The following is a 23,086-nucleotide window of genomic DNA, read 5'->3' on the forward strand; positions in this document are numbered from 1 at the left end:
ATGGAATCTCATACATTAAGATTTAATAATAATAATAATAGTAATATTCCAAAACAACAAGAGTGTGCATTATATTCAAGATCTACTACCAGTGCTCTTGATTGGCCATTTGATCTGTTAAGTGTCAATGGGCTGAAGACAGAGGGTGCAGTGTGGATAAAAATTCCAGCTGTGACACTCTGAGAGGAAGGAAGGCAAGGGAGGAAGAGAGGGATTTGGAGATGATTCAGAACCGGACAAAAGTGGCGTCTATCTGCCGGACGGACGGAAGGGCCAACATGATTTTGCGTCGATACTGGGGATCTTTTTGGAGAGGGTTTCGCTCTAGGTAGACTGTTTCCAAGTTCTTAGCTGCTTTCAGCTCATCCAAATCACTCCAACTCTCAATGAGGTTGTCGTTCATCTGGAGGACATACGTATAAAATAAAAACAAAGTTTTTAACTAAGTTAGCTATTTAGAAACAGACAATGCAACATGTTTAATATCAGTGACAGTTACAGCTCCCAGGAACCTCTGAGATGGGGCTGTAGACAAACTATTGTGAGGAAAGGATGACAGAAGAGGAGACAGCTGAGGCACAGGGAAATAGGAAGTGGGAAGAGATATGCCAGAGATAAAAGGCCTTGCTACAGAGAAGTTTCAATTCAAAGGCAATACAAAATTATTTAAAGCAAATTCAACTTAAATAAGAGAGTGCGATAATGGCAGAGAGTAAGTATGTAAGATGCTTTTCTGGTGCTTCCATTTTCTGACCAATTAAGGACAACTTGAGACAAACTCCATAGGGTTGGATACCCTCTTGCACGCAGCAACACTGGGGAGACTAGATAAAAATGCAAGTGTCTAAGCTGGTATTCTGCTGCTCCATAAACACACTCAACCAATCTGACTGATAGTTTCAGACTTACCCAAAATTCCTGGAGTTCTGTTAGGTGGGAGATATTTTCAATCTTTTTGATCCTGTTCGCTGCAATGTCCACCATTGTAAGTTTATTCTAAGACAGGAAAAAAGAAAAAAATTAGTTTCAGTTTTTATTGTCTTGCATATTTTGTATTCTTGAATCAAATGTTATTTGCAAAAGACATGTGGCAAAATATCTAGTCATACATCCTGTTGGAAATAGCAACCTCCCAAGCCTTTCACTATTCATTTGTTAATGTATAATATTTGTTAACCTGTATTTTATGTGTATGTTGATTTGCCAGTCTGACTACCTCTTTGGTGTGACTGTACTGAGTATGTTCAGATTCAGGATACCATTTTGTGTCTGCTTACCACCTCAGTGGAGGTGGTTGTGTCTGCTTAACACTTCAGTATAGGTGGATGCATGTTGCTGTTTGGACTTCAGAAGAGAAGTATGACTTATGGACTTCAGTGAGTACAACTATTCCTAAAGACTATGCACTGTTGATTAAGAATGATACCCTGTGTAGTCAACACACAGAACTACATCCTATCTATAGCTGAACTTTAATAAGAAATGTGCCTGTATGGTGAATTAATACAAGATATTTATGAGTAAGCAAGATATGTTATTTTTCAAAGAAGACTTTTTAAAAAATCTTTTAGTGCATGTTTTAAACTAAGAGGTTTCAATGGAGTGTATATCTTTTGGGCAATTACAAACTGCAAACTGCAACTTCAACTTCAAAGAAACAACCATCCTCTGCTAACCAATATATTTTTGTAGTGGCATGTCTTTGTTCTCGGCAGTTCAAAGACATGGTTCTTCAGTTTAACAGCTGAGTTATCTGTGTGCCATTACATGAATGCTTATGAATATCACTTGTTCAAAAGGCTGACTTCTAACAAGGTCATGCTTTTCTTGCTTAGTGGTTTTCAAAAGGTGGACTCCACATGTTCATGGAGATTTGCATTTGCCAAACTGATAGGACATCATTTTCCCTTTTCTATAAGGTTATGATTGCCATTTATTTCCAATGGGATATGTGCCCAGAGACTGGGTGCAGTTATTTCCAATAGGTTATGTCCAATATATCTTTCATAACCTGTTGCGCTCCTAATATTAAACATACTTTGATTGGCATCTGAGTTTGGAAGACAGCCTGACGTTTTTAGCTGGCAACCAACTTAACTAGCAGGCCAATCCTAACAGCAAGGACAAGAAGTCATACAGCCATTCTATGGAGAGGTGCAACTTTTATGTGTTAAGCATTGGTAATAAAATGTGTTTGGTTTTTATTTTTATGAGTTTTGTTCTATGTTGCAAGTGTTCTTTGACCTTATGATTTTTATTTAGTACAACATACATTGGTTTAAGTGGGTTGTATCTTTCCACGAATTTATTAAGGTTGACCTGGTCTCCATTTCTGTCCCCTTCTAGATTTTAAGCCTTCTGAGACAGGAAAATGTCCACTTATATTTTATTTCAAAAGTTTTTCTTGTGCTATATAAATCTAAAGGTTTTTGTCACTCCCATCAAGATCATTGTATTATCTGTTTTATTCAAATTACAAGCAAAATCATCCACGTCAAGCTGGGAAAACTTTTCCAGTTCTCTGTAAGGACTGTGCTACGTAACTAATTAAGGGGAAAATAGCATCTCACATTGTTTTCCAGTCCCTCAATGACTTCTATGCCATTATGGCTCAGATATAGCTCTCGCAGGTTCACCAGATTTTGCAGTCCTTCAATCTTAGTCAATCGATTGCTCTAGAGGAGTAATAGAAAACCAAGTTAAAATGACAGAATACAACTTTAGTAAAACATAAGATAAACTTACTGGGCAAATACATGCAAGATTCATGTTTATGTCATCCCAGAACCTCACAAAGCCACATTAAGACATGTATGTTCTTTGGATCATGTATGTTACAGCTTAGATCTGATACTCATGGATGTTGGGATCGATTGTCATGCCTTCAATCTTCCTCTGTACATTAAACAGTAGCTTAAATCAGAACAAGTATTTTCACTTTAGTTCCAACAGTGCGAAATACAATATTCTCTTTCCATTAGACAGTACTGTGATTCTACTGAAGTAGACAATGCTACTTTGTGTAAGATTTCTACACCTTATGAATGAATTGGTTTATTTCAGTTACAGACCAGAACAATAAAATAAACGTATTTACAGCACACCCACACCATGTCTAGAACATGGGATTTACTTGGCACATACGAATAAAACAGTACAGTAACTGTAATGTATAACCAGGAACATTATTCAGTAGGATCTTTCACTCCTTGTTTCCTTAACTTTATAGCAACCACACAAAACCTAGTGTCTTTTACAGTGATCTGTGTTTCCCTAACCATCACACCAAGCTGGAATTCATGCACAACAGGAGCAGTAAGTGCACAGAATATGTCAATGGAGAAATTACAATAAAATATGACCAATAAAATCCTGAGATCACTTTTTGAATCAGGGTGGCCTCATTCCCTAGGCCTATTCAAATTAAGAGGATTTAACGATTATCAATTGTTTGAATATAGTTGAATAAGGCAATGTTCAGTAAACTATAGGAGAAGTTTTTTCATTCCCAAAAGACAGAAGATGCCAATAAATTCACTATTTTGAGGAAGGTATGGGTAAGGGGGAACGGCCACAGACTAGTACTCTGAACTACAGTTATTTTCTTTAATTTTGAACCAGAAGCTTGAAATTATCAGAATATTTGGAAAAGCAGTTTGCAATAGCATAAGCTGTCATTGCTTGCAAAGGTAACAAAATGAAGAGACAAAAGGCTGAATGATGTTCTCGTTGGTAAAGAAAACAGCATGTCAAGGTACCTGTATACTGAGTACTGTCAGGTTTGTTAATGCATCAAGGTTCTGCAGCTTGGTGATTTTGTTCTTCCCAAGAAACAGGCTGTCCAGGTTAGTCAAAGCATCAATATTTTGAATTTCCTGTAAAATGACCAGAGAAAACATGTCACTAACTTGGACTGAAGCCCAGCCTCGTGGAGAGAAACAATGGGGTATAAATAAACAAACAAAAAACAACAAACCCAAATGGCCTCAGTCACTTCTTTACAATGGTTTTGGGCATTACTGGAGGAATTTCTCACTTCTCAGCCCAGCAAGGGCCCTGAGGCAATGTACCATGGGTACTCATCATGTTCATGAAATTATGTCTCATGTTATGTAAGGCTACCTATTTCTTGTCTGCACTAGCAAAACAAACACTCCATGAACAGAGTATGTAGCCAAACAGCAGGAAAGGCCTTCCCCAACTTTCAGGTTTGAGATCTTGTCATTGTCCTCCCACTTGAAGTCTCACCACATTATAAAAGGTTTTGTTAAGATCCTTAAGAAAACAGAATCCTTAGGGCAGCTAATCTGGAGCATGCTGTTTTCCCTTAATGGAATACGATGCTTTAATATTTAAGCACCTAGGAAATCCATGCAGAGCTGGTACAATGAGATAAAGCTGCTTCAGAAAATGTTTTTGGGAGAGGAGACCAAATCAGTATTATCACCAAGAAGGGAAATCAGTATAATTTTCTAAAACAGTTATAATTGCACAGAGGGGTAGGAAGACAGCATACCATTTGATCAGTATCAACATGAATCCATCATATTATATTCCACAAAGTCTTGGTAGTAAGGCCAATTTACCAAAATTACTTTGTGGAGATTTCTTTGTAAAAGGTCAACTCATGTATTGTCTTTTACATTTCTGCTTCAAACCTTTCATCCTGAATTGTTAGCTTTTAGAGAAAGAGTTCCATCTCCCATTAGTTATTGGCTTATCTTCTTTTTATCACTGGGGTTTTTGCCAAGAAAATACTTTCTAAAAGTACTATCTCTTGCTGATAAGTCTACAGCCTAGCTTTAGAGTGATGTGATTAGCTTTGCATATGTTTTAAATCCCTCTTTAAGGACGTTAACTGTTTACTTTTTAATACAATTAATAATTAATTCTATTTCAATCTGGACATTTTTATGTTTTAAATTGGATTTAATTTGGTTTTACTGTAAGCCATTTTGACTCTCTTTTGAAGAGAAAGAAAGCGAGGTATAAATCATCATCATCATAATGTAGGCAAGCCACAACTGACACAATATTTTTCTCCATAAGTTTTCAATATTTAGGCATTTTACATAGGAGCTGAATCCTACTCTATGTAATTTATTATACTGTATTTTATTGTACTATTTATGTTGTGAGCCGCCCCAAGTCCCTTTGGGAGATATAAATAAAGTTTACTATTAATATTATTTATTATGTCCCTCCCCACACTGATTGGGAGAATCATGTGGCAGCAACAATATATATTGTGATGCACCTGCCTCTAAAAATATAACACATTTATTCTGATTTTTTCTTAAAGGAGGAATAATAAGCCTTCTTATAAATAAGGATAACTGAAGACTGTATGTCATATGAATGCATACTCTTCCCAATGTCTCACTACAAAAGGAACTGAAACACACCTCCTCCCGGCACATCTATACTTTAAAACTTAGTATTCCTTCTCTTTATGATAGGACTGGCTGTGCCCAGGAAGGAGATTTGCGAACAAATGGAAATAAATACTTACCCTGATTCGATTAGATCCCAGCTCTAACATTTGTAATTGCTGTAAATTGCTTAGGTTTTCAATTTTGTTGATTTTATTGTTGACAAGGAAGAGCTTCTTTAACTGAGTAAGTTGATCGAGCCCTTCGATGTGCCGTAATACATTAAATGAAATATCCAGGACCCTAAGAGGAAACACACGAAACATGAATAAAAATGGTATGAGAGAGCACTCACCATATTTGTCTTCCATCTTCTTTCTTTAACTGTATGTGTAAATGTTTAATTAAATAACTGTATATGGCATTCAATGTTTGCCTTTTGCTTTTGGAAGCCGCCCTGAATCCCTTTGGGGAGAGAGGGTGGGTTAAAAATAAAGATTTCCTTGTATTATTATTCACCAGTGAAGTCGGGGTGCTAGACACATGGTATGAAGCTCAGCAGCCTGAGATAGGCAAGCCCAAGATATTCCAAGAAGCTTTACGATGGTTTAATGGGCATTTGGACCTGGCTTTCAGTGGTCTACTAATCCATCCATTATATCACAGTACAAAGGGAAATGAGAGAAGCCTTTCAGCAGGATAGTAATACATCCGGGTGTCCCCTAGGCAACGTCTTTGTAGATGGCCAATTCTCTCACACCAGAAGCAACCCAATTAGCTTCTAACATGATAAAAAAAATCACAATACACATAAGGTAAAGGTAAAGGTTTCCCCTGACGTTAAGTCCAGTCATGTCTGACTCTGGGGGGTTGGTGCTCATTTCCATTTCTAAGCCGAAGAGCCGGCATTGTCCATAGACACCTTCAAGGTCATGTGGCTGGCATGACTGCATGGAGCACCGTTACCTTCCCGCTGGAGCGGTACCTATTGATCTACATTGGCAAGTTTTCGAATGGCTAGGTTGGCAGAAGCTGGAGCTAACAGTGGGCGCTCACTCGCTCTTGGGATTTAAACCTGGGACCTTTCAGTCTGCAAGTTCAGCAGCTCAGTGCTTTAACACACTTCACCCTCCTAATGCTTTGGACTACAACACCTAGAAATCCTTTTCACTGGTCATGTTGTCTCCTGTTGTGGGAGCTGAACTCAAAAATTATTTGGAGGACAAAAATGCTCCACTCTTAATGTCTACAAATTTAGCAGCAGGTTCTGTTGGAGTCAGTAAGACGTTTTGAGTCCTAAACCAAATTTCAAAAACCACAATAAATTATCAGTCAATGTCCTAGCCAGGTAGGTTGGGGTGGAAGAAGAAAGAGAAGTATGGGATTGCCCATACCCCAAAGGAATATGATCCTCAACATAAAAAATATTTACTGTCCCTGATGCACAGTGTTAGATCTCCTATGCAGATAGATACACACAAAACCAGTGCACTAAAATGCTCTAAGTGAATGCTGCGTATGGTGCCACTGCCAGCTCAAATAGCTTGTTTGCTTTCTGTCCAGATACTCACTCCAGACCTGTCAGGGCATCCAAGTTCTCAATCGTTCGAATCTGATTGTCATAGAGATCCAGCTCTTTGAGACTTTGCAACTGTTCCAGATTCTCAATGCACTTAATCAAATTCTGACGGAGACAAAGAGTCTAATTGGTGGGAAAAAAAGATAAACAAAATGAGAAAACAATGATGTGGAAGGTACATACCATTCTGTGGAGACAATCCCTTTCTCAGTCTTCAACTGTTTCCTCCCTTGATTCCCATCTATCTCCCTGCTGCCACTATGTAACTTTATATAGTAGCCAAAATGTCTTATTCTGCATCTCCACCAGAAAGAAACACAGTAACATGTTGGAGTTACTCAAACTGAGCAGTTCCAGGACCATGAGGGAGCGCAAAATGGCAACTACAGCACACTTCTGCATTGTCCAAATGAGAAGACAGAGGACAATTTGCACGTGAAATGGAAAACCAGATCTCTCAGCTTTCTTTTTCACCTGTGTGGGCACTAGTGCTATGGGAAAGAGGTATTTATTGCTCTTGAAGGGAATCCTACTGCAGTTGTTATTAGGCCTGCTTGCAAAAGATGACCGCATTGCTTCCTTTTTTTCCCCCCAGCAAAGCTGTCAGTAGATTTGGGAAATGGGGTAGCATTACTTTCAACAGGGGAACATGATTCTGGATAGGGAGAGGATTAAACATCCCCATAGCCACCCTACTCTCTCAAACTAATATACCTCCATGGCTGCTTTTAAATTGTAATTGGATTTTTTCAAACATACCAAAATCATGTGTTTCCAGGACTGCATATACGAGGGCTATCCACAAAGTAGGTTACGTTTTGGAATTAAAAATGAACAAAGTATAGGCGAAAACATTTACCATATGCAGTTGAAAGCCACATCCAAATACCACTTCTCAACATAGTCGCCATTCAAATCTAGGCACTTATCATAGTGATGAATGAGTTTTGCAACTCCTTCCCCACCAAATTCTGCCGTTTGCATCCTCAACAGTGTGAGATCTGCCGCGTGGGGCCGGGCGTCCCCATGAAACAGCAAAATCCCCATGCTATTGCAATGCTGAAACACAGTCAGGCTGAACAATGAATGCACCAGGAAGAGAGGAGCAAAAGCAAGCAAGGAAGAACCCCGCTCTCACTTCTTTTGCAAGGAGATCTCAAGAGAGAATCAAAACATTATGGCTTCCCTTCCCTTCCTGCCGGCTCAAGGAAAAAGAAGGTCTGCTAGGCCTGGCTGCTGAACAAGCTCCGGAAAGCAGCCTGGAGGAGAGTGGTGTAGGCTCCCGAGGAGAAGCAGCCAGGATCAGCCAAGGCTTGCAATCAGCCAGGGCTTGCAAACGCTTGCAAGCCCTGGCCGATCCTGGCTGCTTCTCCTCGGGAGCCTACGCCGCTCTCCTCCAGGCTGCTTTTCGGAGCTTGCTCAGCAGCCAGGCCCAGCAGGCCTTCTTTGGTAAGCCCGCGCCTCTTCCTTGTTCAGCCTGGCTGTGTTTCAGCATTGCAATAGCACGGGGATTTTTAATTCTAAAACGTAACCTACTTTGTGGATAACCCTCGTAATTTGGTTTTCAGTGAAATATAGTCAGCCCTCCAGATGTGCATGTTTGACTTTTGTGGATTTGGTTAAATATTCTCTAGGAATCTAGCTCATCTGGTGCAATGGTCAACATCTAGCACAGTGGTTCTCAACCTATGGGTCCACAGGTGTTTTGGTCTACAACTTCCAGAAATCCCAGCTAGTCTACCAGCTGTTAGGATTTCTGCTAGTTGAAGGCCAAAACATCTGGGGACTCACAGGTTGAGAACCACTGATCTAGTAGAAGTTGACCACAGAACAGTGGTGCACAACCTGTGGTCTTCCCGTTATTTGGGCCTCTAACTCCCAAAAGCTCTGGCCAGCTTATCCAATGGTAATGAATTCTGGGAGCTGACATCCAAGTCACCTGGAGGGCCACAGGTTGTGCAGGTTTGTTACAGAGTCATGCTAGATGATCTAGTGATTTCTAGAGGTTTTCTCTCAGGTAAAAAATAGCATTTTATTCATGATTTTTCCACTTTCATGGGAGTCCTGTGCCACTAACCCAGCCATGGGCAAATTCCTGCCAGCTGTTAGGAATTATGGGAGTTGAAGTCCAAAACACCTTGAGGGTCAAAGTTTGCTCATGTCTGTACTAACCCCAGTGCTGAATGTATGTCATACTATCCCTCTTGATATCCTCAGTTGCACCCTCTCTTCTCCTCATATGTCCCACTACTTCTTACACGGTTCCAGAACTGAACAGACTGCACCACTATGCTACATTCCTCTAGTTATAGTACAGACCAAGGGCCACTGGACACAGACATGTTTATGCAGAAATTGTGTAGTTGTCCTGGCTCAATGAGACAGCACTCTTTCAGAGACTTGCTCACCTTCACTTTCTTCAGCACTTCGAACCCCTCAATCTTGCCAATTCGGAAATGATTCAGATCAACATCCTGAAAGACAGACAAGCCTTAGCCATTTTGCAGGGGCTGATTTCAGTATTACTTTTAAGGCAAATAAATGAAAAGAGCTCTTCTAAAACATACTGTATAGCGAATGTATGCAAAAGAGCTCATATTTGTGGACACAACCAGTTTAGATCAAAGCAAATCTGTACTTCTACCCAACTTGCTACACAGCACCCACGTTCTCCAGCTTTATGATCACTTCTCTAAGGCATCCTCTCTTATTTTGCTGATATCTGCTTCTTTTCGTATCTGAGCATTACACATAAACCATCTGCCTTTCTTCCTGCTTCCAGTTTTGAAAATGCCACACATATGCTGATGTTATTTAATTTACACTAGTCAGCCATTTTAGAAAACTATGGCAAGTAGCCATAATAAATGTTTTTAAAGTACACTGGGCACTGCTTTATGCAAGGAAAAGGGATGATCTGGTGACATTGCAGGGACAAGACTACAAACCGTGCACATAACTAGTTTCTACAACAAGCAGGCAATCCTTTGTAAAAGTCTGAATATCTGGCCACGCTTGAAAAATTATGCATGTTGCTTTTCAGTTTCTAGAAGTATGATACACACACACAGAGGGCAGGGAATTTAAGTCCTTTAAGTTTTTTTAGCATGAATTGATGAATTTTCTGGGGGATGATTCCACTGGCAAGCTCTCCTTCTTTTCTACTACTTTTTCTCGCTTTTTTAATAGGTGAGAAATCCATTAAGCAGATGGAGTAGCTGTAGAGTGCCTTCTATTTGCTTGCCATCTGGAAATTTCCTTTTAGGTTCATTTGTAGACAGACTCTTCAAGTGGAGCTGCTTGACTTACAAACTAATTAGGGTTTTCCTCTGTAACACTGGATTATAAACATTTTGACAGTGAGGATCTTCTAAGAGGAAATACACCCTTCAGAAACAATGATAAATAAAATCTATTTTCTATCTTTGGAATACACTACTCTATTGTTATAAGCCAGCTTCTTTCATACAAATTATTCTCCATATCCTACTTACAGTGAAGCTTCATTTTTTAAAAAAGGGAAAATTAGGACGTTCAGTAACACCGGGTGCAATGTTCAGTGATGCAAGGTATAGTGATTTGTACCTAGAGCTGTGTGTTCTTCCCAAATACTGTTAGTAAAGGTAAACCTATATTACCTCTGCTTCTGGATCCAGGTTAATTGTCTCCATGTCCACTGGTGTCTCTCTGTCCACTGCAACAGAGGAAATGCACCATGTGTAAATTCTTGCAGCTCATCACTTGAAAGCACATTTGCAAAGTCAGCTCTCCCACAAACGAAAGCATGCTTTAAGGAGACAGGCGAACATCTAATGTGTTCAGACAGCAGTTGTACAAAGTTCACCTTAGTCCTTCTAAGGCTGGCTTAGAAAACAAAATAACTGTCATTCATCTAGGTAGAAATGGCTATAGCTTATAACACAAGCAAAACACACCAAAACACCCCTGGAAAATATGCACATTAGTAACATGGTCTTTCATTGCTTTAAAGTAGGCCAATCACTACAAACACTTTGGTTTGTAAACTGTTAGCAGAAACATTGGGTTCCTTGTGCACTTCTCAGGCTTCCACAGTGAAGTCACTGCTTATTTCTTTTGGATAATATGGCTCACCAATTAACAAATTCATACTATATATTTTACCCACACTCCTATTCACTGAAAAACAGGGTACATACACACGTAAGCCATCTTGCTATCATATTTTTATTAGACTGCATTATGCCTTGCACTGAATGAGCTAAGTGGTACCAGAAATTTGAAAAAAATATACTGCTTTGAAGTTAAAACATGGATTATTCCTGCCAGAGTGTGAGTGGAGGTGGACCTCAGAGATTTGTGTTGAATAATTCAAGCTTGCTCTCCATTTGAAAGGTGGGTAGATTCTTTCCCTCATGTATTACTGAGCAACCCATGGAAACAGCACTCAGGATTTGCACTGAAGAATTCATTATCATACACTTTTTACTGGAATGCCTGTTCTCTTAAACGACGCAACATTACCTTGCTAAACTATGGCCATCTCTCTCCCTCAGTATTCTTTGACCCTCAGATTGTTTGGCTTCACTCTGAATCCTCAACCACATAATGCATCCAAAAAATCACATCGGCTCACATTCCACGTCTGTGCCACTTTCTTCTCCCCCATTCTACTGTTGTCATCTTTCACAACACATGCATCCCATATGTTTCTTGAGACAGAGAGCTGTCTTTCTTGCTTTAGAAGCTCTGCAACTGTAGTCCTTCCAGTTGAAAAGGGAGCAAAAGGATTATATAATAATGATTCAACGGATAGGAATTCTATAATAATGGCCTGAGTTGATGAAGCTGGCTTTTATTATACTGAACAATCTTATGAGTAAGGTGAGACACATATTGCTGGCAATCAAACTAAGGCTGGATCTACACTGCCCTATATCCCAGGATCTGATCCCAGATTATCTGCTGATCCCAGATTATCTGGCAGTGTAGTCTCATATAATCTAGTTCAAAGCAGATAATCTGGGATCAGATCCTAGGATATATTGAGCAGTGTAAATCCAGCCTAAGAGGTGTGGTAACAATGCTCTTTGGAGAATCAGCAATGTTTTGCCTGGTGGAAAAAGCATCTGGAACATCTTTCTTACATGAAATGCAACTAGTTTAGATGCACTTTCTGAACCCCTTCCATGCGTGTTTCCTCTCTTTTCTTCTGATGCAGCTGTGTGGGACATCTACTTTTGAGGCCGGAAGGAAGGAGAGGACAGTATGGGCTCAAGACTCACCCGTCCCACTAAATGGCCCAGAATCGCCTGACATCAAGCACTTTTATCCCACTGGAGCATTGCAGCACACCAAAATACCTGGGAGTTACCCTGGACTATGCTCTGGACTATAAGAAGTACTGCTTGAATATCAAGCAAAAAGTGGGTGCTAGAAATAATATCATATGAAAGTGGACTGGCACAGCCTGGGGATCACAACCAGATACAGTGAAGACATTGCCCTTTGCTATTCTGCTGCTGAACACGCATGCCCAGTGTGGAATACATCTCACCATGTTAAAACAGTGGATGTGGCCCTTAATGAGACATGTCACATTATCACAGGATGTCTATGCCCTATACTGATGGAGAAATTAGCAGGTATGGCACTACCTGACATCCATTGGGAAATAGCAACCTGTAATGAAAGGACCAAGGCATTGACATCTCCGGCCCACCCTTTGTTCGGATATCAGCCAGCATGCCAACTCCTTAAATCAAGAAACAGCTTTCTAAGATCCACAGAGATACTCGCAGGAACATCTCAGCAAACAAAAGGCCAAAAGTGGCAGGCTAAAACCCAGAACCTCAATCAATGGCTGATACCAGATAAGAAACAACCCCCTGGGCACACAGAAGACTGGGCAACTTGGAAGGCGCTGAACAGACTGTGCTCTGGTACCACGAAATGCAGAGCCAATCTTAGGAAATGGGGCTACAAAGTGTAGTCCACGACATGCGAGTGTGGAGAACAGCAAACCACAGACCACCTACTGCAATGCAGCCTGAGCCCTGCCACATGCACTATGGAGAACCTTCTCACAGTGACACCAGAGGCACTCCAAGTGGCCAACTACTGGTCAAAGAAAATCTAGTATAATGCCAAGTTTTTAACTTTGATTGTGTTATTAAATGCATTATAACTGTATCCTCAATTCACTTCTCACATGATAGATAAATAAATATGCGCTCTTATGCCCATTCAACGTAAATACTTAGAAACCAAAGACATCTCACATTAAGCAGAGGGGGCAGGCAGCACAAAGATGATTGATCACTCTTCAGCCACAGAGTGCCATGAACCAATGCAGAAATAAGCAGAAGCTAGTCAAGAAACTGTCATGAAATACAACTAAGTGCGAAGAGGAAAGAAGGCATACTCTTTAAGTTTTGGGATCAGGAAAGAGAGTACTCAAACTCTATATATTATGAGAGTACCTCAGTCTTTTAGTTCATATTCCCATATGCTTTTTCTGCCTTTATTTGGCACAGCAATTCAGAAATACCCTGGAAGGCATTCTCTCATCTCACTGCCTTTGAAGGAATAGAGTGTGGTGATCAGAGACTGTGCCTTTCCTCCTGTGGTACCTCTTTTTGGAATATTTTTCTCAAAGAAGTCCTTATAGTACCATCATCATTATCCTTCAGGTATCTCTGGAACACTTATTTTTAATTGGCTTGTTTTGCTTTGCTGTCATTTGCACTCAAGTTATTTCTGACTTATTGTGGCCGTATGGTAAGCCTATCATGGGGTTTTATTGGTTCCCTGTGTTCTGCTCTGGTTGATGGTTAATTCGTATTCTATTCATGCTAGATTACGGAAAAGTCATTTTGAACATTATTATTGTTATTAATATTATTAATATTGTTATAATTAGGAAAGCAGGCTGAGCAGAAGTGAAAAAATGCCACTGTTGATTCAGCTTTATTTCTGGCTGGTTTTATAGGGTGGGAGGCAAAATAAACCCCAAGCCTGCATTTTGGCATGCTTTTCTAGTAATGTGGGCAATTTTTGAATAACACGCACACAGGGAGATAAGAAACGACCCTAGGCCAAAGGAATGAAAGTGGGGCAAAACTGGGAAGGACCATATGGGCTAGTACTTGCCACCATTCTGATTCGGAATGGTGGCAAGTTTTGAATTTTATGCTCAAAATTTCCACATGCTTTCCTACTATCCGACAAGCACTTTCCCTAATGATAATATATTCTGTTTATATATGTAGGTAATGGACCAAGTAAATGATATTTCTCATGACAATTTTCAGTCAACTAAACCATCAATCCACACATATCTAATCAAAACAAAGTCTTTTTTTTTTTTTTTGCACTGGGTAGGGAATAGGATGGCATACCAACTCCAGGCTGCAAACCTGTAGATGAGACTTGCTGTGAAAAGGTCACCATTTAATTAATACTGCAAATGTGTACAAAGCAGCCACCTGCCTACTTTGCTAATTTGACTGTAGGATACATTCACAATCAATCTGGTGGGAAGTCAGCGGACAATTTTGCCATTGTTCTTTTTGTGAGCTCTGCAGGTAGAGGCATTCAGGCAAAACACAAACAGGGAATCTAAATTGTTAGGAGGCTAACGGAGGAGATGAAATATATGCTGCAAATCTTGAGCCCAACCATTTTTTTTTGGGGGGGGGGGGGACCAACCCAGCTGCTGCACTGAACCTACAGCAAGATTATAAACCCTTAGGCCAGGATAAGGAAACCAACAACAACAGAGGCATTGATAATTAATTTAACACCAATTCTCTGCATAATCGTAGGATATCTTGTCATTAAAAATACATTAGGAAAGCTTGTTTCAGCTGCTTCAATTGCTGGTGTCATCCATCTCTTGTCCCAGCAATTTGTTCATGAAACTCCTGTGAAAATCAGAGCAAGTCTGCTCCCATTACGTCCCAACTGAGCTCACCTGCTCCCATTTTTGAGAACGATCGTGTTGTTCAAAAGAGCCCTCACTGAAGAGATTGTTTCAGGATGGCAAACAAGTCGACAGGGAAATGTCATTTTTCTAAATATGCTTCTGAATAAGCCCAAGGAGTTATACAATTTTGGAAGACAAGCCTGAATTACAGACTTTTGTAATCCTTGTGTGGAATCTAATCTAATAAACTAATTTTCTGTCTTCATGACAGACCATAACACCACTATTGTTAAACCATTCAAAATATTTAACTGGAGGGTGTATCAGTCACAGAAATCTTCACATATACAGTGAATCTTAAGATTCTCACTGTTCTCCTTCACTGCTATCAAATAACAAAAATCTGCTGAAAAATAACTAAGGAGCAAGAAATCTTTATGCGATATGTTGGAAATGACATTTACTTAGCTTGGCATTTCAACCAAAGCTTCTGTTGGTAAGCCTGGTTTTTGCTGATTTTGTTGTCATGTGCCTTCAAGCCATTTCTGACATATAGCGACAATATCATGAAGGTTTCTTGGCAAGATTTGTTTAGAAAGGGATTACTACTGTTTTCCACTGAGGCTGAGAGTGTATTTTGCCCCAACGTCATCCAGTGGATTTCCATGCCATTGAAGGATTTGAACCCCCATCTCAAGTTGTAGTCCAGTACACAAATCACTGTGCCACATTAGCTTTCTTAAAATTGTGCAGTTACTGTACTTCCAAGTCCCACAGCCCTCTCAAACAATCTCCCTCAATGACAAGGAAAACAGGGAGTTTCAACAGAACATTATCTGGAACACTGCACCGCTCTTATCCCCAATTTGTTTGGGACTGGGAAAAAATGTTTCCTTTGAAGCAGTAAATTATTCAATAACCGACAGTGATTGTGGTTTCATTTAAGTGCGTATAATACATATGGAATATGTAACCCACATAGATCATATATGCCTAACAAATGTTTATGCTTTGGATTCAGAATGTTGTGCATTTCATTTCTATTGCTTCCTTTTGTTCTTCCATTAACTGTCAAACCACCCAGATGTACTTCAGAAGCTATTCTTCACAAGGATTTTGCCCACCCCAATTCTGGATGACAGATGACTGTAATACATTGCCAGTCTGTTTTTGCCTGACAAATTCAGCAATAAACAGGACTTAAAAGTCCTCTTAAGGATCCACTCTCAGATTTCTTAGCTAAAACAGAGCATTGGTGGAAAACTGTATAGCATTTTGAGGGCAAATGTAAAAGGGGTAAAAAGGTACTGTACCTGCCCTATAGCAGATGCTGAAACTGAATCAAAATAAAACAGTTTTGTTAAATAAAATAACCAAGAAAATTATATTTTGAATATTATGTGCCAGTGTCCATTTGACCAATTCACTCTATGCACCGTTCACAAGTTCTTCCTCTTTAAGTGTGGGAATGTTCACAAAACCCATCAGTGGTTCATCCACATTTAGTATGCAAAGCTCAACATAAGATTTAATTAATTTGAACTGTATTGCGTATGGTTAATCAGAACCATATCACCCATCATGAAAATGCTACAGTGCGCTCTCTGGAGCCACAGATCAGCGAATTCAACTAAGCGTGAATTATCACATCCCATATTACCAAATGGCAACAAAGGTACACATGTTAATGTCATTGCCAAACAGGGATATGATCATCCATGTTTATTTGTGTGGGCTCCCAGAACCAAACCCCTGTGGATCCAAAGGGCGCACTGTACTCTGACAACATAGTTATAAGAACTGAAAATGTTAGTAACATAGAACAGAACATAAGTAGCACGTGCCTATCTCCAAAGGCTTGCACAATTACAGCAAATGTTTCTTTTCAACTCATGCCTTAATGAAAACAATAAGGGGACAAGCAGTCGTGACTGAGAGGAAGGAGAAATGAAGATCAGAGATGCTACTTTTCCTATTCAAATCCTCTGTGTGCATTTCTTCTTCAGATAAACAAATGGGGCCATCTCTTTTCTCCACAAACTCTCATTTGCACAATGTGGGTTTGTGGACAGACCACCCCTGCATTCAGAGTAGATGTCACACCATAATTAGGACTCCCTCACGTACATCTTTGAGTAAGCCGCTAAGTCTCCTTGTGGAGAGAAAAAGCAGTGTATAAATAAACATATTAAACATAATAATAATACAACTTCTTCCTGGTCCTCAGACAGATCAGTCCCTAGAAGGACGTGGTTACTTTTCTTACGCTTTACATCCAATAATTTCGCCCTAAAATGTTATGATGACTGAGCATAACAAAAGGTATTTCTTTCACATTGTTTTTTATTGCAATTATAGATGTACTTTATGTCAAATCAAAATACTGTTTTAATATATGCAGCCTTTTCTTGCTGTTCATAGAAAAGCAGGTCCAAACACGGCTCTTTACTTACAAGAGAGATTTGATCAAACATGTGTCCCTTTAGTCTTCAGAAAAAAATTTTTTGAACAAGACCACTGGAAGTTGTCATCTTGATTTTAGATCCATAGCTCTTCTATGTTTAGCTTTGTTCCAACTGTGTTTATCCTTTGCTAGGTAAAGAACTATACGCTGCCAGCTCATGTTACATAGAGGCTACTGCAGGTATTATATAAGATAGGAGAGGAAACAATAACACCCACCAAAGCAACAACAAAACCTCCACAACCGGGCTAACCGAAGCTGATATATTTGATTCTCACAATCCCTGTGAAAAATGACTACCTAACCTGCCACATAGAACTATAGTTGTGCAATCAATTAACCAAATAAATTCAAAAGATACCAAATATTTAATAACACGGGAGGTAAAAAACACCATATAATCACTTCCCGAAAGGAACATCTTTAGTTGTCTCTTAACACTTTGGAGAGATGACGTTTTGAAAAGTCCTAAGCAGCACCACAGTAGCATTAGACACAGCAGACGACTCCTCTATTTGAACAATAGTTTACCTGTCGAATTTTCACCATTCTGCTCATCCCTTAAGCTCTGTTGACTGAGGTCTGATACTAGGCAAACCCCTTGCTTCTTTCCTTCATCATCTCCTGACTCTTCAGACTCGATCCTCCTGTCCACTGAGTAAAAGGTAAACGTCATCATTAAATTTATTTCAGGGAAAAATAACTTCAAACCAACAAAAGGTAAAACAGCATGTGTGAAATAAGATCCTATATATGCTTCTTGAGAAGGAAGCCCCACAAGTCTAACAGTTTACTTCCAGGGAAGTATATACAGAATATAGCCTTGGGGCCAAGATCAAAAGAGTAAGAAGGCTAATTGGGAAGCTAAACATATCAACATGCCCAAATATTAGTCTGCAAATTCTCTGAAGGCCAAATTGATAACTAAGTCACGTCTTGCAAGCATTTCAAATGGCGGTAATTGAATTAATGGGGAGGTCATTGAGCTCATATGATCTGCTTGTTGCATCTTTGCTTAATAAATGGAGATGTGACTTAGTCTTGAGTCCCTTTATGCTGCCAATTTGTACTTTCTTGATAGGTTGTAGTACCAGAGTCTCTGGCCTCTTGCGTTCAAAGTCATGAGATTCATTCATTTTTCATGGTCTATCATTTTGCAATACTAAAAACACAAGTTTCATATTCAAATATGTAAGCAATCCTATGTGCCAAGAAGGAATTTATTACATACATAACAGCAAACATGTTTGCAGACATGTTTCATGCAGCCAAAAAGCAGTTCTGTTAACTGGGCTCATATATGCTGTATTCACAATCTACTGTGTGCTAAAGTACACATCTACACAGGTAAAAATACCTCATCATGGACCATACCAAATTTAAATGTTCTTTTTGTATAAATTTATTTATTTACTTATTTTTATCCCACCTTTCTCCCCACAGGAACTAAAGACAGTGAGCAATGACATATGCACAAATTCAATTTCCTGTGTCTTGAAAATACCTCGTTCCAAAAATTCTAATAGCAAATCTTGTTTTTGTCATTTTAAATGACACTAATGATTTTACTGTGCCAATTTATATAGTGGTATATAACTTGAGAATCCACAAATTCTGGATCCCATGAGAGAACCTTGAATCAAATGCCAGCAGGTACCAAGGGCCTACTGTACTGTGAAAATGACATTCTTGGACAAAGGACAGAAGATAAATTTAGTAAATAAAAGCACAATTACCAGGCTTCTTCAAACTCAGTGAAATTCTATCACATTAGAAAAGATTATATAACTAAACTTTTGGGTTTTAGTCTCAACACTGCCCTGTAATAAAGCATCCCACTAGTCCCTTTTCAAGGTAAATCTCAGCAGGCAAAGGCTGAAGATAGGGCTAGCCGAAGCATGGGCAAACTTGGGCCCTCTGGGTGTTTTGGATTTCAAATCCCACAATTCCTAACACCCAGAAGGCCCAAGTTTGCCCAAGCCTGGTAGAAAGTTCAATTTGGAAAGCAACTAATGGGAAATAAAGCAGCAGCAGCAAAGGAATATAAAAGATGGGTAGGAGTTGCCTTGGCTATGAGTCAGTAGCTGCTAAAGTTGACATTCTTGGAGGCAGTGAGTGGTGCAACTTCAAGAGAAGCTGTCAGATACATCTTCTTCCTAAAAATCTTCCCTGGGTGCATCTCTACAACGTAGAATTAATGCAATTTGGTTGCACTTTAGCAGCTTTGTCTCAATGCTATGGAATATGCAATTTGTAGTTTTACCCAGTCACAAATTTTAAACTCGCGTCTTGTGTTCACTGTATTTTAATCTTTACTCTGTGTATTATAAGATATGTATTTTGTTGAAATACGTTTCAATATGTGTTTTACATAATGGTTCTGTGTTTTTATCTATGCTGTAACCTGTCGTTACAGCAGGTAAGAAATAAAATAAAAATAATAATAATAATAACAATAATAATTCTAGTTTGGGAAAGCACCAAACAGAGAAGGATAATAATAATTATAGTCCCAGTGGTGATCGGCACACTGGACGCAGTGCCTAAAGAGCTTGGCCAGCACTTAAAAACAGTCGGCGCTGACAAAATCACTATCAGTCAGCTGCAAAAGGTTACCCTACTCGGATCTGCATGCATTATTTACAGATACATCACATAATCCTAGACACCTGGGAAGTGTCCGAAGTGTGATCCAATACGAAATTGTTTGCTGTGTACTAATAAAATAAAAATAAGTTTTATTTATATTCTGCCCCCTCCCGGAAGGGACTTAGGGCGGCTTACAGCAAGTAACTGTTAAAACAATACATAAAGATACAGTAGAGTCTCACTTATCCAACATAAATGGGCCGGCAGAATGTTGGATAAGCGAATATGTTGGATAATAAGGAGGCATTAAGGAAAAGCCTATTAAACATCAAATTAGGTTATGATTTTACAAATGAAGCACCAAAACATCATGTTAGACAACACATTTGGCAGAAAAAGTAGTTCAATACGCAGTAATGCTATGTAGTAATTACTGTATTTATGAATTTAGTACCAAAATATCACGATATATTGAAAACATTGACTCCAAAAATGCGTTGGATAATCCAGAATGTTGGATAAGCAAGTGTTGGATAAGTGAGACTCTACTGTAGTACTTAGATGAAATTACATAACTTAAAATAGAAGCATTGCAATTACTTTTTTATTGTGTCAGAAGCAAACATATTGCAAGTCACTTTTGGTGTGAGAGAATCGGCCGTCTACAGAGATATTGCCCGGGGGATGCCCGGGAAACAGGGTGAGCTCCTGCTGTTAGCCCCTGCTTCTGCCAAGCTAGCAGTTTGAAAACATGCAAATGTGAGTAGATCAAAAGGTACTGCCCCGGCGGGAAGGTAACACCACTCATAATAATAAAAGTAATCATTCTCTGCAAAAAGTGCTTCCCAAATGGGAAGTCCCAGGATTCCATAGCACTGAGCCAGGAGAGCTGAACTTGTCTCAAAATGCATTAATTCTGCAGTGGGGATGCACCCGAAATGCAGAAATAGAAGAAACACAGGAGTATCTATCTAATGCACAGAGAACTACTGTATCTCTTTAAGCAGAGAAGGACTGATTAAGACCTTGCAAAACTCCAGCTCCCAGAATGCCATAGTACTGAGTTACTGGCAGCTGAAGTGATGCCAAACCACATCTATTCTACAGTGTAGACCAGGAGTGGGCAAACTTGGGCCCTCCAGGTGTTTTGGACTTCAACTCCCACAATTCCTAAAAGCCTATTGTTAAGAATTGTGGGAGTTGAAGTCCAAAACACCCAGAGGGCCGAAGTTTGCCCATGCCTGGTGTAGACGCACCTTCTATGTCAAAACACAGCCACAGATTTGTATAGAGATGGTGGCAGGTGATGATAGGAGCTGCCTCATCACAACAATGCAGAATTAATGCGGTTTGATACCGCATGAACAGCCACAGCTCAATGTTATGTGATGTTGGGAGTTGTAGTTTGGTGAGGCACCAGCCCTCTTTGGCAGAGAAGCCTAAATGCTAATCAAGGTGATCAACTGTAACATTCGCACTTGCCTCAAACAGACAAGAGTTCTTTCTTCCAACCTGAGGCCCTTCTATACAGCCCTATATCCCAGAATATCCCACATTATCTGAGTATAGACTGAGATAACCCAGTTCAAAGCAGACACAGTAGAGTCTCCCTTATCCAACATAAACGGCCGGCAGTATGTTGAATAAGCAAAAATGTTGGATAATAAGGAAGGATTAACAAAAAGCATATTAAACTTCAAATTACGTTATGATTTTACAAATTGTTGTTTTACAACAAATCAACAGAAAAAGCAGTTCAATACATGGTAATGTTATGTAATTACGTATTCTATGATTCTATGATTTACGAATTTAGCACCAAAACATCGCAATATATTGAAAACATTGACTACAAAAACATTGACTATTAAAAAATTGACTACAAATAATGATAGAAATAAATAAAATGAACTTACAGTAACAACATTGTTGGAAGTTAAATCCGTAAAAAGTTTAGTCCTGTGAAGATTTTAAAAAATCTGTGATCCTTGTCTGCCTAAACAAAAAGCTGTGGATCCGGTTGGGGGGCAGACTGTGATGGATAAGTGAAGATTGGATAAGCGAAACTACTGTATTATGGGATTTTCAGCCTTGATATTCTGGGATATAGGGCTGTGTGAAATGGCTCCTGGACTTTCCAGATATATAAACCTCACTTTCCTAGTTTTCAACAGACCTCACAACCTCTGAGGATGCCTGCCATAGATTCAGGCGAAACGTCAGTAGAGAATGCTTCTGGAACATGGCCATACAGCCCGGAAAACTCACAGCAACCCAGTGTTTCCAGTCATGAAAGCCTTCGACAACACAAGCCTAAAGGCCTTCTTGAACTCATATGATCCCGCTGCATTGAGCCATGACGGGTAAAGCGGTCTAAACTCGCATTAATTCCACAGTACAAATGCACCCTCGCCCCCATCTTAGGCCCCTTCCACACAGCTGAATAAAATCCCACATTATGAGCTTTGAACTGGGATATATGGCAGTGTGGACTGAGATAACCCAGTTCAAAGCAGATATTGCGGATTACCTGCCTTGATATTCTGGGTTATATGGCTGTGTGGAAGGGCCCTGAGGCAGGCCAGCGCCCAGGGCTCCTCGCCGGACCCCCGATCACGCCGCTCACGCACTCACCCTCCATCATCTCCTGCGCGCTCTCCGACTCAGTCGCCGCCACCGTCGCCATAACGCTTCGCAGTCCCTCCTCCTCCTTCCGGCATCGGCCCCAGCGTCGCGGACAGCCAATGGGAAACCACATCGGGGCGGGCTCCAGCCAATCGGGAACTCCACTTCGCCGCAGAGGTTCCCTTGGGAGTGCTAGCGCATGCGCGGAGCCCCGCAGCCCCATGGGAAATGTAGGTTTTTCTTTCCCAGGGATTTCAGGGCTCGAGGTGGGATTCAGTGGCAAGGAGCTGCTGCATGCACCCAGGCGTTGTCGCCTCTTGCATAGATTGAACGGGTTTAAATCACCAAAAATATATTATATGGTACTGTAATATACATATGTGTGTGTGTGTGTAATATAAAATAAAGGAGGGGAATTACAATAACAACATGCAATGGGAAGATCATTAGCTCCTACTAGCGAAGCTTCCTGTTCCAGATACAGTACTTGGATGGTTTGTACGTGCGACCGATGGGTACATCTGGTCTTTTTTCCCCAGTTTTGATTGTAA

The 23,086-nt window shown here is 39.9% G+C and overlaps 1 protein-coding gene across 1 annotated transcript; it reads right to left on the reverse strand.

Annotated features, from left to right (window-relative positions):
• Nucleotides 1-6: 6 nt before the first annotated feature.
• Nucleotides 7-22,773, reverse strand: ppp1r7 (protein phosphatase 1 regulatory subunit 7). The gene is made up of 10 exons (XM_003218313.4): nt 22,545-22,773; nt 17,853-17,975; nt 10,590-10,645; nt 9,360-9,425; nt 6,944-7,074; nt 5,513-5,675; nt 3,759-3,875; nt 2,571-2,675; nt 910-996; nt 7-403 (listed from the first exon to the last, which is right to left on the reverse strand). Exons 1-10 carry the CDS (start codon nt 22,756-22,758, stop codon nt 227-229), a joined length of 1,239 nt encoding a protein of 412 aa, XP_003218361.3. The 5' UTR covers nt 22,759-22,773; the 3' UTR covers nt 7-226.
• Between the last annotated feature and the right edge of the window lie 313 nt (nt 22,774-23,086).

This window comes from Anolis carolinensis, chromosome 3 (assembly GCF_035594765.1).
Source record: "Anolis carolinensis isolate JA03-04 chromosome 3, rAnoCar3.1.pri, whole genome shotgun sequence".
NCBI lineage: Eukaryota > Metazoa > Chordata > Lepidosauria > Squamata > Dactyloidae > Anolis > Anolis carolinensis.